This window comes from Sinocyclocheilus grahami, unplaced genomic scaffold (genome assembly GCF_001515645.1).
Source record: "Sinocyclocheilus grahami isolate Dianchi unplaced genomic scaffold, SAMN03320097.WGS_v1.1 scaffold303.1, whole genome shotgun sequence".
In the NCBI taxonomy this organism is placed as follows: domain Eukaryota; kingdom Metazoa; phylum Chordata; class Actinopteri; order Cypriniformes; family Cyprinidae; genus Sinocyclocheilus; species Sinocyclocheilus grahami.
The window spans coordinates 87356-102154 of record NW_015505482.1 but is presented as its reverse complement, the minus strand read 5'-3'; the positions used below and the strand labels follow the sequence as shown (position 1 = coordinate 102154).

At 38.6% G+C, this 14799-nt stretch overlaps 2 protein-coding genes across 4 annotated transcripts in view; one reads left to right on the top strand and one right to left on the bottom strand.

Annotated features, from left to right (window-relative positions):
* Positions 1-2454: 2454 nt before the first annotated feature.
* Positions 2455-10881, bottom strand: gss (glutathione synthetase). Of its 2 annotated transcripts, none has more exons than XM_016293487.1 (13): positions 10638-10881; positions 9298-9436; positions 7812-7957; positions 7358-7433; positions 6552-6691; positions 6326-6442; positions 6048-6128; positions 5532-5609; positions 5318-5387; positions 5032-5226; positions 3278-3359; positions 3000-3189; positions 2455-2890 (listed from the first exon to the last, which is right to left on the bottom strand). In XM_016293487.1, the coding sequence occupies exons 2-13, from the start codon at positions 9424-9426 to the stop codon at positions 2767-2769; spliced, it is 1428 nt and encodes a 475-aa protein (XP_016148973.1). In that variant the 5' UTR covers positions 9427-9436; positions 10638-10881; the 3' UTR covers positions 2455-2766. The 2 variants fall into 2 exon arrangements, with proteins under 2 accessions (XP_016148973.1, XP_016148972.1); XM_016293486.1 differs by lacking the exon at positions 10638-10881 and adding an exon at positions 9869-10121.
* Positions 10882-11713: 832 nt separating this feature from the next.
* Positions 11714-14799, top strand: part of exosc10 (exosome component 10) — a 17759-nt gene continuing 14673 nt past the window's right edge. For both annotated transcript variants that reach the window (XM_016293485.1, XM_016293484.1), the window contains exons 1-3: positions 11714-11854; positions 11989-12125; positions 13283-13406. In XM_016293485.1, the coding sequence (XP_016148971.1) occupies positions 11732-11854; positions 11989-12125; positions 13283-13406 (384 nt within the window). In that variant the 5' untranslated portion in view covers positions 11714-11731. The remainder of the gene's footprint in view (positions 11855-11988; positions 12126-13282; positions 13407-14799) is intronic.

Below are 14799 nucleotides of genomic sequence, written 5' to 3'. Positions count from 1 at the left end.
TTTTTTCTGGTTTTAAGCATAAACTCACTTACGTTTGTTATATGTTTTCAGAAAATAAGTCATGATATCTAAGTAAATGTATCTTAATTTAAGAGTGTTTAAATATTTGTACTGGAACTCAAGACTCTCTCTCTGTATATATATACATATACATATATAATTTTTTGCAGTGAACCCATGAAACACTGGCAGTCATTGGACATTTGAATGTGATCTGTATCTTAAAGGAACAGTTCACCCCAAAATAAAAGTGCTGTCATCATTTACTCACCCTTATGTCGTTTCAAACCTGTTTGACTTGCGTGAAACCTAAAAAGATATTTTTTAAGTATTTTTTGTCTATACAATTGAAGTTAGAGGGGTTTACAAACAACATTGGACTCCATTGGCTTTCATTGTATGGACAAAATTACCAGACAGAAATACTAGAGATAATATCAAAATATCTCCTTTTGCAATCCACAAAATAAAAAAGTCATACAGGCATGAAACAACATGAAGAATGATTGGGATTTTTGGGTACACTATCCTTTTAAGGTATGTACATAAAGAAATATTTAAAAATGCATTTTTTTTTTTTTACATTTGTTATTTTGGGGTCAAATTATTCCTTAAAAATGAAACTCTAATTCCAACCCAAGCTGGTAGCTTTCAAGGTATGGGAATTAAATCATGTTTAAGCATTCATCAGATCATCCAAAACTGGCAATCAAAATGTAGCTCCCAAAAAAATTTAGCAGTTTAACCATTAATGGATGGGAAACAAAGAAACAATTTGGCAGGTGTGTAATTGCCAAATGATCGAATTCATCAAAATATATTGTCCAATCACAGCTCAGAGCAGCTTTGTCTTCTCTTTCCCAGTGGTCAGAAAGGAAAGAGCGTCCCCCTCATGATCATAACTTTCACTAAGTGCCAATGAGAAGAACAAGAGGGAAAAAATATAATTGCACTAACTTGTACTGCACAAAACGTATATTTTTATATACCGTTTTTTTACGCAGAAATTGAAGTTTTTAAAAAGCAAGTGCTGAATGGTTGTCTGGCGACCGACCGCCGTGGTTCTCTCATCGGGTCAGGGATGGGGTCTTTTTTATTTTTTACTGACCCTGCTACTATAAGCTTACGTGGCGGTACTTTGCGGCGGCTGGTTGGCAGCATGTGACGTCTGTCATGTGACTGCAGGTGACTTATCATTCAGGCTTGATTTAAAATAAAGATCGTTTCCTATGTTCAACATTGCGTTTTTCTTCATAGGAAAAGAGTCATGGGAAGATTGGGATTTTAGGCGTCAAAAATCAGGCAGTGATGCTTTAAATACGTTCATCAATTTTCATGGCTTTGATATGATATAAAATCCATACGAGAATGCCTTTTTGTTGTTAAATGTCACTGTAGTGAATATAACGTGTATATATTCATTGTATATTTTGGGCTTTTTTTGGGAAACGGGGGAAAAGAAGCATCAACGCATGTAAAATCTACTAAATGAAACGTTCGTTTTATCGGCTGTCTCACACAAGTTTCTTTTACTTTCATATCAAGTAGTTAGAACCACTCAGTGTTTTTTCTTTAGTTTTCATGTTCAGTTGGAGCTTGCATTGATGCGTTTTCATTGTTTTGTGGAAAAGCGAGCGTGTACATCATGAAGTATGTACTATTGTGAGGCAGGAGGGACGTTACTATGTGGATCATTGCGTCATTCTGCCCTGCACATTCCGATAGATGATTTGACGTTAGTTCGTCTGAGCCTTTGTCTATCTGTTCCCCGTTAATCTAACTTCACTGACTGCCTGTTGCTTTTCAGCCAGGATATTAAGCTAAACACCCAAGAAAATGTGTAGAGACTCCACTTTCTTTAACATTTTCAGAATGTTTCAGCATCATCATAATAATCCTACTATTCAATACAGCTCATACGATTTCTCTTTTCAGAACAACTCTTTTGGCCTTGTTTAAACTGTTGAGTGTCAAGCCATTTCTTCTTTTTTCATTGGTTGAAATTTGATGCATGTCTTGTATCATCTTTGTACTTTCTTGCTTTATTGGAACCATTATAGTTTTTCAGAAGTTGACAGTGACGTGTCCAGAGTTGAGTGAATGAACGAGAGGATGGAGGTGTTTCTGGTGTTGACTTTTGGTTGGTTGGTTGGTTGATGAGAGTGCGATTTCTGTGGCTGTAATGTGGAGATTGAAATAAACATGGATTTCAGAAATAAACATGGATTTCAGAAAGATGTTTGATTGGAATTCGATTTTTACTTTATTTGCGCAGGTTTATGTTTTTATGTGTGTTAGTGCATGTCTAGAAAATAATCTCCAGTAGATGGTCCTTGAACATCTTTTTACATTTCATTGAAATTACATAATATTTCCACAGTAAATATACACTACCACTCAAAAGTTTGGGGTTTGGGCTGCATTTATTTAATTAAAAATAACAACTACTTTCTGATTGTGTCTGGTCATGGAAGTTGGCTACCAGTGTAGTTTAATAAAACCATTACCAGTTAAAGTAACCAAAAAAAAATATATATATCTATTTTATAAAACATCAATGATTACTTCTCACACACTTCAACAGATTAACCCTGGAATGAGGTATGAAGCAGGTCAGTCATAAGTGCTCCCCATTGATTACTGCATCTGTAGGAGATATTTAACACACTAAACCTTTGATAAAACAGATGCCAGGTAGAAAATCAATCAGGGGGATGATGAATTCCCCTGACGTCAGCCGTATGGTCCAGTAGGTGGTACTGTAGTTCACACCAGCAGTGGGTTGTCCAGTACTGCTACTCCTGCAGCCACTCCCCCATCAGCATGCTCTGAGCTCTTGGTCCTCAGCAGGTGGCCCACGCACTCATTAAACACCATGTCTTTGCCTTTCCTGTGTGTGGAAAAATTAGCAGTTATATTCTGTAATGCAGTGAATTTTAGGTATGCTTGTACAATAAAAGCAGAGGTTTTGTTAAAAGATCTGCTAGAAATGATCGCACCTGACATATGCTCCAAACACGCCCAGTTCACTCAGACAAGAGTTCAGTCTCAGAGGACCTCCGGACCGGAGCAGGTAGTTCTGGACCGGAACGGGCTGGATCTTGTCCATCAGGATGTAAGCCGTCCTCTCAGTGGAGTTCTTCAAGTTCTCCAGCACTTCACAGATCTCACTGCCGTAAATGTTGTTACCTGGTAACAATACAGTAGGAAATCTTTGAGCAAGTGTTTGTGATTTGTATGTGTGTACACAACACAGGACATGACTAGTGATACTCACCACCTCCCTCCCTCTGAGGCTTCAGCACATACCGGTCTGGATTGGCCAAAGCCATTGCTACGGTTTTATCACCTTCTTCTCCCTGTGGAAAGACAGGTTGACTATTTAAAAAAATATATATTATATATTGTAGTTTCAACAGTGGTGCTCAATCCTGCTTATGATGTTCAGTCTTTCTGAGGTTTAGTGCTCTACCAAGATTATCACACTATAACTAAAATTATTTTTTTATTTTATTTTAAATGAAAATATTTTTTTTTTCACAAACTGAAATAAATAAAAATGAAAATAGAATTAGGAAATAATTCTAATACAATAATAATTAGCAGAATACATCGTTTTCATGTGCTCTCTGCTATTATTTGGCCGACAATCAGCCAAAAAAAGAGGTAACAAGCAGCTTGACAATGGTTTCATGTGGATTGTTCATATTTCAATCATGAAAACTCGGAATAGTTTTAGAATGACAATGTTATACTATAATGTATTTGGTCTTGGCAGACGAGCTACTTGGCATACTCTGCTGAAGACATAGGATGTCGGCGTAGCGTAAACTCCGGTGAGAAGTGACGAACGCAGAAGCGTAAAGGAGAGAACTAAACAAAATACTGGTCATGAATTCTAAGTACAAAACGAGGATTTGTAAAAAAAAAAAATATATATATATATATATATATATATATACTCTATATATATATATATATGTGTTGGGGATTGAGATATAAGCCAAGAGGAGAAGCAAGGTTCTTGGTTCTCGTGAGACTAGCATATTCTCATCGCCACGCCTATATCATCCACTGAAACGCCACTCTCTTGTGAACGTGTGTACGACAGTTAGCGGAAGCTAGAGAATACGGTTTATAAAGTTTTAAATATGGCTATTTTTCTTACACAAATGCATTGATTCACTTCAGAAGGCTTTTAATAACCCCCCCCAGAGCTGTGTGGAGCACTTTTTATGATGGATGGATGCACTTTTTTGGGCTTCAAAATCTCAACAGCCATTCACTGCCATTATAAACCTTGGAAGAGCCAGAAGTTCAGAACATATTTTAATATAACTCTGATGGCATTTGTCTGAAAGAAGAAAGTCATATACACCTAGGATAGCTTGACGGTAGTGCTGTCAAACGATTAATCGCATCCAAAATAAATGTTTTTGTTTACATAATGTATGTGTGTGTTCTGTGTATATTTATTATGTATATATAAATACACACACATCCAGCATATATTTTGAAAATATTTACATGTATTTTCATGTCTATATTTATACTCATATAATTTGTATCATATATAAATATATTTAATATATAAATGTAACATTTTTCTTAAATATATACATGCATGTGTGTATTTATATATACATAATAAATATACACAGTACGCACACATATATTATGTAAACAAAAACGTATTTTGGATGCGATTAATCGTTTGACAGCACTACTTGACGGTGAGTAAATAATGGGGTAAACAAAAAAAATGGGGTTATTTTTTTGGGGTAAACTATCCCTTTAAGGGAAAGTCACACTACACTTTCCATTCCATTGACTTCCAAGTGACTGTAGAAATTTTGCATGCTTAAAGTCTAGTGTGATTATGATGATTATGATGGTGATTCCTGTGTAACCCTTGAGTTTGTTTCAAGTGCTTCATTAGAGTTAATCGTAAGGTATAATCCTAAATCTAATCGTAGGGTATATCCCCTCAAGCAGGATTCAGCACCCCAGTTAACAATGTTGTTCCTCTACCATGTCCAGGGTGTACAGCCCAGCGAAAGTGGCCCGAATCTGAGCAACTGTTTCAGGTTCGTCAGGGAAGAAGCACTCCAGAACCCCCCGCCGGGCCAATTCCTGCTGCACCTTCTTAGTACCGGCGAGATGGGTGCTGATGTCTGGACACTTCACAGCCAGAGAGCGCTCCATCATCAGACGGGCCTCCCAGCTCTGAAACATGCATCAGGTTATGACTTTCATTCCCAGCAAACACCGAAAACTGATCATTTCTGAGAAGACTATGGGAAAGATGTGTCCTCACCTTCTCTGAAGTGTAGTTTTGGGGCATGTATCCGTTACGGAAGTAGACAATGGCGACCTCACGACCATCTCTGCAGGTTGAATAGAAAAATAATGCCTTTATGTACATTTTAAATGCAGGTAATGACTGAACATTGCTGTCATTTCCTAGTATTTCACAATGCTAATATTAGTGTGTTACACGGATGGGAAATGTGTAAATCATAAACACTCACACAAAGAGCCTCTTGCTCTCATCCAGGGATCCAGTTCGGCAAACATCTTCAAACTGTCTTCTTATTACAGGAATATTTCTGCACATGTAAAAGAACAGATTATCACAAGTCCCCATAAGTGGTTACACTTTATTTTAAGGTGTCCTTGTTACAGTGTAATTATACTGAGAAATATTCATTAACTACATGTACTTACTATATAGTTAGGGTTACTTGCATGTTATTATGCATAATGTATTGTTATTATAATAGTAAGTTCATGTAACGTGTAACAAGGACACCTTAAAAACACGTGTTACCCCATAAGCTCTTGTTTGGAAGAAATAGTAACAGAGATGCTTTTGCTTCACAAACACCACTAATAAAGATGTGTTAGTAATAACAGAATGACATACATGTTGCTCATGACTTGTACTTACTAACGTAATAACAGTCATGTAGTTACATAGTAACTAATGTAAAATAACTTGACACTGAATCCTGATTATAGCTAAACTATCAGACTACTTACTGTACCTTTTCCACAGCTCATTCTCAACATATCGATGGTCATAAATATTCCTCTGAACGTCCTCGACCAGAAACATAACCACTGCCCTGCAAGGGACAACATGACGAAATGACCACTTTATCATTTCAATTACTAAGTAAACACTTAAAAGCATCAAGTGCCTACAACACTAACTTTCACAATTCAATTTGATACAACTTATCAACATTAAGTACAAAACAGTTCCGAAGTCTCTGAGAATTCAGCTTTGCCAAAACAGTAGCAAAGCCATTTTAAAACACACCTCTCAGATCCATAGAGCTCCCAGGCTTTGGCCAAACCTCTGGCCAGACCTGCTGCTGGGTTGTTGTCGAGCACATTATTACACTCCTCTGGCAGGTTTGCGACCTTCAGAATGTGCCTTGCAGAAATGAGAAACCTTAACCTTTATATACTAAACACCATCCAGTACTTCAGTGACGAACCAGTGCTGTTTGGAGCTTTAAATTTAGCATTTAGCTCAGACTTACCGATGGACATCCGGTGTCCGTGAAGCAAGACCACCAAAACTTGCAGCAATAGTGTTGATTTCAATCTGCTTCAAAGACGTCCCACCGTCTGGACTGTGGTCCAACATGTAGTCTGAACGATTCAAGCCCAGCACTATTGACTTGGGGAAGATATGAACTATAGTTTAAGCAAATGTGTCTTAATAACCTACACAATAGCATTAATATTACATTTATAAGTAGTCAGCTGTACTTCATGGAAGAGGAGACGCACTGTTGATACTGTACATGTCACTACCGTTATCCGTTTAGGATTCTTTAAAAAAAAATGTTTGAAATTAGTATCTTGTATATTATTAAAAATGTGTAATACAGTTTAAAATATGTTTTTAATGTCATTTATTCCTGATGGTAAAGCTGAATTTTCAGCATCAGTACTCCAGTCTTCAGTGTTACATGATTCTTCAGAAATCAGTCTAATATGCCGATTTGCTGCTCAAGAGACATTTGTTATTATCAATGTTGAAAACAGTTGTGCTGCTTAATATATTTGTGGAAACTGGCATTTCTTCAGGATTCTTTGATGAATAGAAGGTTCAAAAGAACAGCTTTTATTAGAAATTGCAATCTTTTGTAACATTATAAATGTCTTTACTGTCACTTTTGATCAATTTAATTCTTCCTTGCTGAAAAACAGTATTCATTTCTTTCAAAATCTTTTGAACGATAAGTGTATAATAGAACACGAACAGTGAAGTAAATGCTCCTAACTAATGTGTAACATGCCATTTTGAATTAATAAACAAACTACTGGTAAATCATTATACCTGGGGATGATGTTCGTGCTGAACTTGTTTGTATATGTTGAAAAGTCTTGCTGTAAAATTGTCAACTTTGATGGTGCTGATGAAAAAGAAAAAAAAAACATTTATTTAGACAAGATCACACCAAAATTATTAATAAGTTTGAATTAAAGGTGTCATTTTGATGCCTCTAGTGCCACTAAATGGAATGGCAAAAATACTGATAGAATAAAAGATTCCCAAACAACCTCCCATTGGTTGGACAGACAGATAGTCCCAAATGTTTTGGCTCTGCATATTAAGCTGGTAGAAAAGACCATATTTGAATATAAAAAATTACACATTTCACCATTAAAATGTACAAAATAAGGCAATAAGACACTCAATGAAGTTAACTTGCAATTCATTAGGGTAGGGGATTCCCAAATATTTTTGTCCCTAGTTTGGGAAACCCTGCAATAGTGCAATCTTTTCATACCTGGCCAGAGTTTCCTCTAGGAAGCCAGGATTCTGGCTGACCCGGTCCACCAGCCGGTTAAAATGTGTCTGTACTGCCAGAGCCTGATGAAAGAGTGCTGAGGGCACCGGTGTGGGAAACAACGTGAACGGTGCATAACTCACCACCTGTGAACAAATGGACAGTTATTCGACATGCATGTACACGATCAAAACCCTTCAGTCACTGCTGATTCTTTGAGCCACGGGTTTCTGCCCAGTGTTGACTCAACGGGGCAGAACTAACTCTCCATAATCCAGAAACAAAACATGGCCATAGGACAGACAGAATTCCAGACGTGACTGTGAATTAACTGCACCTCTGAGACTAGATGTTGGTTAGTATTTCTATCACCATATTGGGTCCCACTTTATATTAAGTGTCCCCAATACCTGTGTACTTAAATAGTAACTAGATGTGTACATAGTATGTAACCACAGTGTAAGTACACATTGGTACATAGTATCTACAGCTGTAATGTTTGTGCAACTACACATATGTAACAACCCACTGAATGGCATGTGTAAATACAAACGTGTAACAGGATATTGGTAACAACACTTTTTGGTAATGAAAGTACAAATGTGTAACAGGACTAAAAGCACTTTTTTGGTAAAGAAAGTGTTACACTTTATATTAAGTAAACAATTCCTATGGATTTACCATGTAATTACTCTGATGTTAAACAGCAGTACCAGTAAGTTAGGCTTTACATATACATTGTGGTTGGTGTCCAGAATGTTACATTTTATATTAAGTGGACAGTTCCTGAGGAGTTACCATGTAAGTACACTGGTATTACAGTGGTGCACCAACTCCACCAACTCAAGATCCAACTCCTCCCACTTTACATATCCCTAAACCTGCTCATCTCCACCCTCTGGATCCAATTTCCACCCCTAAATCTACCCATCCCCACCCCCTGGATCCCATTTCCACCCCTAAACCTACCCATCCCCACCCCCTGGATCCCATTTCCACCCCTAAACCTACCCATCCCCACCCCCTGGATCCCATTTCCACCCCTAAACCTACCCAGCTCCACCCCCTGGATCAAATTGTTCCAATTACTCTTATACATAGTTGTTACAAAATGTAGTTATATATGTCCTGTTACACATTTGTACTTACACAAACCATTCAGAGGGTTGTTACATGTGTGTAGTTACAGAAATATTACAGCTCTAGATGTACCAATGTGTACTTACATGTGGTTAATTAATGGATATCTAAGAGTCTTGGCTAGATGTCTTAAATCTGGGTTAGGTCTACAGTGCCACCAGGGGCTCTATATCTATACATTATCAATATAATCCAGGAATGAAAAGGGGTTCCCCAAGACAACCTTTCCTGCCGCAAAAGCAAAAAAAAAAGAAGCTCTTGGTGGGTTTTGTGGTTTAGATCAGCAGTGCTTGTTAATGTCTAAAAGACATTCTTCCAGGCACACAATACAGCGACGTGCTCTTACTTCAGGAGAGTTTGGCGTCTCTTTGGTCCTCATCAACACCCCATGTAAAAGTGCTGTGTCTTTTGCTACCTCCTCTATGTTTTTGATCAGATTTTCATCCTTCAGGACGTCCTCCCGTTTGACAGGCATGGCAGAACACCTACAATGAGAAGGACACACACTGTTGTCATATGCTTCATGCCATTTTTCACTTTTCATGTGACAGCCTGACAGTTACAAGACATATGGATTTTCAGGGACATGCTAATTTTCTGATACATGATTCTGCTTTACTGCAGACTTGATCATTAAACGATTACTGTACATGATAACATCAAGTTTATATTACTAAACTTCTGCATTAAAAAAAAAGCACATACGCATGTCATTGCTCGGACTTTGTACTGGCGAGAAAAGGGAAGTGACTTAAATACGACTTAAAGCAGGATCACCGATGAACGAGGCTGTACACAACAGCACCCTGGAGTGCTGTAAACATCAGACACTCATCGTGACACTGCACAAACACACTGGAGAACACGACAAACAGCACGCGAGCGCATGTAGCGGAGCTAGGACTACCGTTACCTACCTGATGTGCGCGGGCGAGGTCCCGGGTCACCGTGAGTCTGTTTGATACTCGAGAGCTCGGTTCACCTGCTCAGGTGAGGTCGGACTGAAGCAGCTCTAGGCGTGCTGCTGACTGAAGTGTGCTGCTGCTGCTCGTATCAACGGCTCATACGCTGACAACCAATCAGCGAACAGAACGCTGTCCACGAGGATCCCGACGGAGTCTGAGTTCCGTTTGCTCGTGTTTAGCTGCGGTCTTCTTCTTCTTCTTCTTCTTGTTCAATGGCCGTTCACTCATTAGCAGTATTACCGCCACCTACTGTATGTTTGGCTGCAGTTCAGATATTCATGTATACTGATATATTATTTGACTTTTAGAGACCGCGGAGAGACAACATGAGCACGAATCAGAGTATTGCAGACAGTAACAAAGTAGACTAACTAGATGAGTACAATTTGTAAACAAACTTTGATATAGACAGATAGATAGATATAATTTTGTTAATAAAATAATCAGATTAATAAAGAATATGTTGTGTCTTGTAGGTTGTTCTTCTTTATGATTGACAAAGCACATACGCATGTCATTGCTCGGACTTTGTACTGGCGAGAAAAGGGAAGTGACTTAAATACGACTTAAAGCAGGATCACCGATGAACGAGGCTGTACACAACAGCACCCTGGAGTGCTGTAAACATCAGACACTCATCGTGACACTGCACAAACACACTGGAGAACACGACAAACAGCACGCGAGCGCATGTAGCGGAGCTAGGACTACCGTTACCTACCTGATGTGCGCGGGCGAGGTCCCGGGTCACCGTGAGTCTGTTTGATACTCGAGAGCTCGGTTCACCTGCTCAGGTGAGGTCGGACTGAAGCAGCTCTAGGCGTGCTGCTGACTGAAGTGTGCTGCTGCTGCTCGTATCAACGGCTCATACGCTGACAACCAATCAGCGAACAGAACGCTGTCCACGAGGATCCCGACGGAGTCTGAGTTCCGTTTGCTCGTGTTTAGCTGCGGTCTTCTTCTTCTTCTTCTTCTTGTTCAATGGCCGTTCACTCATTAGCAGTATTACCGCCACCTACTGTATGTTTGGCTGCAGTTCAGATATTCATGTATACTGATATATTATTTGACTTTTAGAGACCGCGGAGAGACAACATGAGCACGAATCAGAGTATTGCAGACAGTAACAAAGTAGACTAACTAGATGAGTACAATTTGTAAACAAACTTTGATATAGACAGATAGATAGATATAATTTTGTTAATAAAATAATCAGATTAATAAAGAATATGTTGTGTCTTGTAGGTTGTTCTTCTTTATGATTGACAAATCTAAGCAAAACATATCCCAAGTAAGAAAGGAAAAGCCTTTCACAAATGGCAATGCGAAACGAATGCATTATGAAATGAATTATTCGAAACGATAATTATTACATATTTATTTGGAAAAGAAGCCATCGTTTCCGGCGTGACAGTTATTAACGGTCAAAGAGTGAGCTAAGATGTAGCTAAATATTTTGCATTTAACAACTGTTTTACGATAGAAATGTAGAAGAAACAACAGTAATATCCTGTTATGCAAATATGGACCCCCCCATATATATATATATATATATATACACACACCTTGCTACGTGTACTGCGTTAGGCTAACCGAGACTTGTCATTTGCACAACATATATTGTTGCTCTTGTGTTAGTTTTGACTGCTTTTATTGTCCTCGCTTGTAAGTCGCTTTGGATAAAAGCATCTGCTATATGACTAAATGTAAGACTGTCCTCCAGGTGGCGATATCGGCTGGCGTTGACACGCGTGTTGGCACAGAAGAAGAGGTATTCTCGCGAGACTTCAATCTTCGCGATTTAATGTTTTCAATATGGCTGCCTCCTCGAGTAGGGCTGCCACTGTTAAACCGAGTGATCATTCTTCACCATCTGAAGAAACAGGGGAGGAATCGGAGTTTTGTCCGGGGTTTAAGGATGTCGATGCATTTGTCAAGGTCGGTGGATCGTTTTGATGTGTGAATTTCGTTGTCAGCGCTGTAACTAACTGTGACACGCAGCAGTCATGTGTGCTCTCGCAGTGCGGTTTGAGATGTAGCTGAATAGCTGTGCGCTGGTGTGTGTTTGACAGCACGGGCTGGGAGCGGTGGTCGCGGCCACCAAAGCGTCTGCAGCTCTTCCAGCAGCCGGGGATGAGTTTGATCTGTACCGCAGCTTCCCTGCCTTCCAGCAGTTCTGCGCCTCACAGGGAGACCAGCTCTTACACGGGTACAACACCATCTCACGCACTGCACCATGACACACTCATATGGGTGCTTTAATGGCTAACTCTTGTGATATATATCACAAAGTAGATTTACAATTTGACATTTTATACATGGGTTCATGGAACATATTCAGAAAAATGTATATGTTCAGGGTTTCTGCTTATTATAATTTTTCTGGTCTTAATTTGCGCTTCCACAAATAAAATCAGAGCAGAAAGTCTTAAGGTCATGGCATTGAATGTTGTATATAATGCCTAAAAATGTATGTCTTCCTCAGTTTTCCCCGAATACAAATATGTAAACGTCCTTAAATCAAGGTGCATTTTCTTACTTGAGTTGAAAAATGAAGATGAAGCACGTTTTCTTTCTGAGAAATTGAACCAAATTATGTTTAAAATCAAACACATATCTGTCAGTGGGGTATGAAAAGTTGTTTTCCCTTTAAAGTTGATTTTTCTAAGCTCATTGGCTTGAAGTTACAGTAACAGTTATTTTCTATATTCTAGAGGTTGGGAGCAGTATCTATCTATCTGAATGAAAAAGTGAAGGAGATGGGTTGGAAGTTGCATTTTCAAACTTTTGAAGTGTTGCTAATACAACACATTGTGTTCATTAGATTTTTTTTTTACTTGGTCCTAAAAAGGTTTAAAGCTATTAAACCGAAAACCCGGGTTGTTAAAGAGTTTTATAGGAATTTGGAATCTGCAGCCAGTCCTAACTGAGATGTTCTTATAGGATTCAAACATAACACATGCCTACATTTGAGATGCTAGCTCACAATAGGTCCAGTATAATTTATAATATAAGATAATTATACACTGTATATTAATGAAAAGATAATAAAGGAAATGCTTATCTGGGATATAAGAATCTATTCAATCTATAAGAACACAATATACATCTACACAATAGCTAATTGGCCAGTAGCAAGAAAGTATTCCAATTATATCATACTGGATTTTCTTTTATAGGACTATAAACAGAAATAAAAGTCAGTCCTACAAAGTTCTGCAAGAAAAACATAACTTCAGTTTGGCCTCTTAGACATTGCATGTATGAAACATGAATAAATGCTTCCTTATTATTATTATAGTATTAGGGTTCGTTATGTTGTAACTGGAGACTTATTGTTCTAATATCTGTGTATTTCTCTGACAGTATGAGCCAGATAATGCAGCATCATGGCTGTCGGTCTCACATGAGAGACAGGAACAGACTGACGGGGCTGGAGGACAGGTTTGACCTGGTGGTGGACTCAAACGATGCCATCCTTGAGAAAGTGGTACGAGGCTTACACTGTGACACCACTGAGATTCAAGCTTAGGTCTTCTGCTTTGTCTGTATTTGTCTGTCCATCAAGCCCATTCACACCAAGAATGATAATGGTAACGATCAAGTTTTAATAATTGTTTTAGTTCTATGAGAACAGTAAAGCCCACACTGATGAATGATTAAAACATTCACAGCCATTCAGAGTCCACCTGGCTTTAAAAAAAACTTGAGCATTTAAAGCAGCAGGCAATATAAAATAGGGCTGTGCGATATGACGATATATATCGGATGGACGAAATTAAAAGTCTATCGTTTCATATTATGCTCTATTGTTTATTTCGTGGTGCCGCAAAATACATTGTTTACGGCAATACTTTTTCATTGAATGACGGCAGTCTTACATGCATTACACGGGGATGCAGGCAGAAACGTGAATAACAGCATGCGCGCTCACGTCACGTTGCTGTGAGTAACGGAAACTTCATGTTTGCACATTTTTAAGCACTGCAGTTTAAAACGACTGATTTTAGGCTGTTGAAACACAAACAACAGAGCTATATGTGCGCGCTGTCTCTGTTTCTGTGTGAGAGGAGTGCGTAAGCCGCGCATCAACTGTTAATAGAGCTCATGAGCATTTTTGCCGCTTTGAACGATTGTATAAACACTTATATGCATCCAATTGCTTTGCAAGTAGCCTCATAAACACAGTCATTTAGGTCTTAAGGGAACGTAAACAGTTGAGAGAGAAAGCGCATGTGTAACAGTATATTGGATCCGGACTTCGGTATTAAACGGTAAGCTGTCCAATATTCGTTCTGTCTGCCATTCATGTTAATCAAACAAACTGCTCTTGACTAAATCACTTTTGTAACTAGAATAAGAAGAAAAGAAATAAATAATGATAATGCAATAATTATGCCTATACTGTATATACACTGAACAAAATTATAAACGCAACACTTTTGTTTTTGCCCCCATTTGTCATGAGTTGAACTCAAAGATCTAAGACTTTTTCTATGTACACAAAAGGCCTATTTCTCTCAAATATTGTTCACAAATCTGTCTAAATCTGTTAGTGAGCACTTCTCCTTTGTCGAGATAATTCATCCACCTCACAGGTGTGGCATATCAAGATGCTGATTAGACAGCATGATTATTGCACAGGTGTGCCTTAGGCTGGCCACAATAAAAGGCCACTCTAAAATGTGCAGTTTTATCACACAGCACAATGCCACAGATGTCGCAAGTTTTGAGGGAGCGTGCAATTGGCATGCTGACTGCAGGAATGTCCACCAGAGCTGTTGCCCGTGAATTGAATGGAGACGGCTTATGGTAGAGAAATGAACAAAGGCATTTCGGAGAATTTGGCAGTACATCCAACCAGCCTCACAACCGCAGACCAC

Coding starts and splice junctions, on each gene's coding strand:
- gss (XM_016293487.1), bottom strand. CDS start 9,426: ATGCCTGTCAAACGGGAGGACGTCCTGAAGGATGAAAATCTGATCAAA. Junction 6,692..7,357: donor AGCACGAACATCATCCCCAG/GTATAATGATTT, acceptor ATCTTCCCCAAG/TCAATAGTGCTGGGCTTGAA. Junction 6,443..6,551: donor CGGACACCGGATGTCCATCG/GTAAGTCTGAGC, acceptor CATTTCTGCAAG/GCACATTCTGAAGGTCGCAA.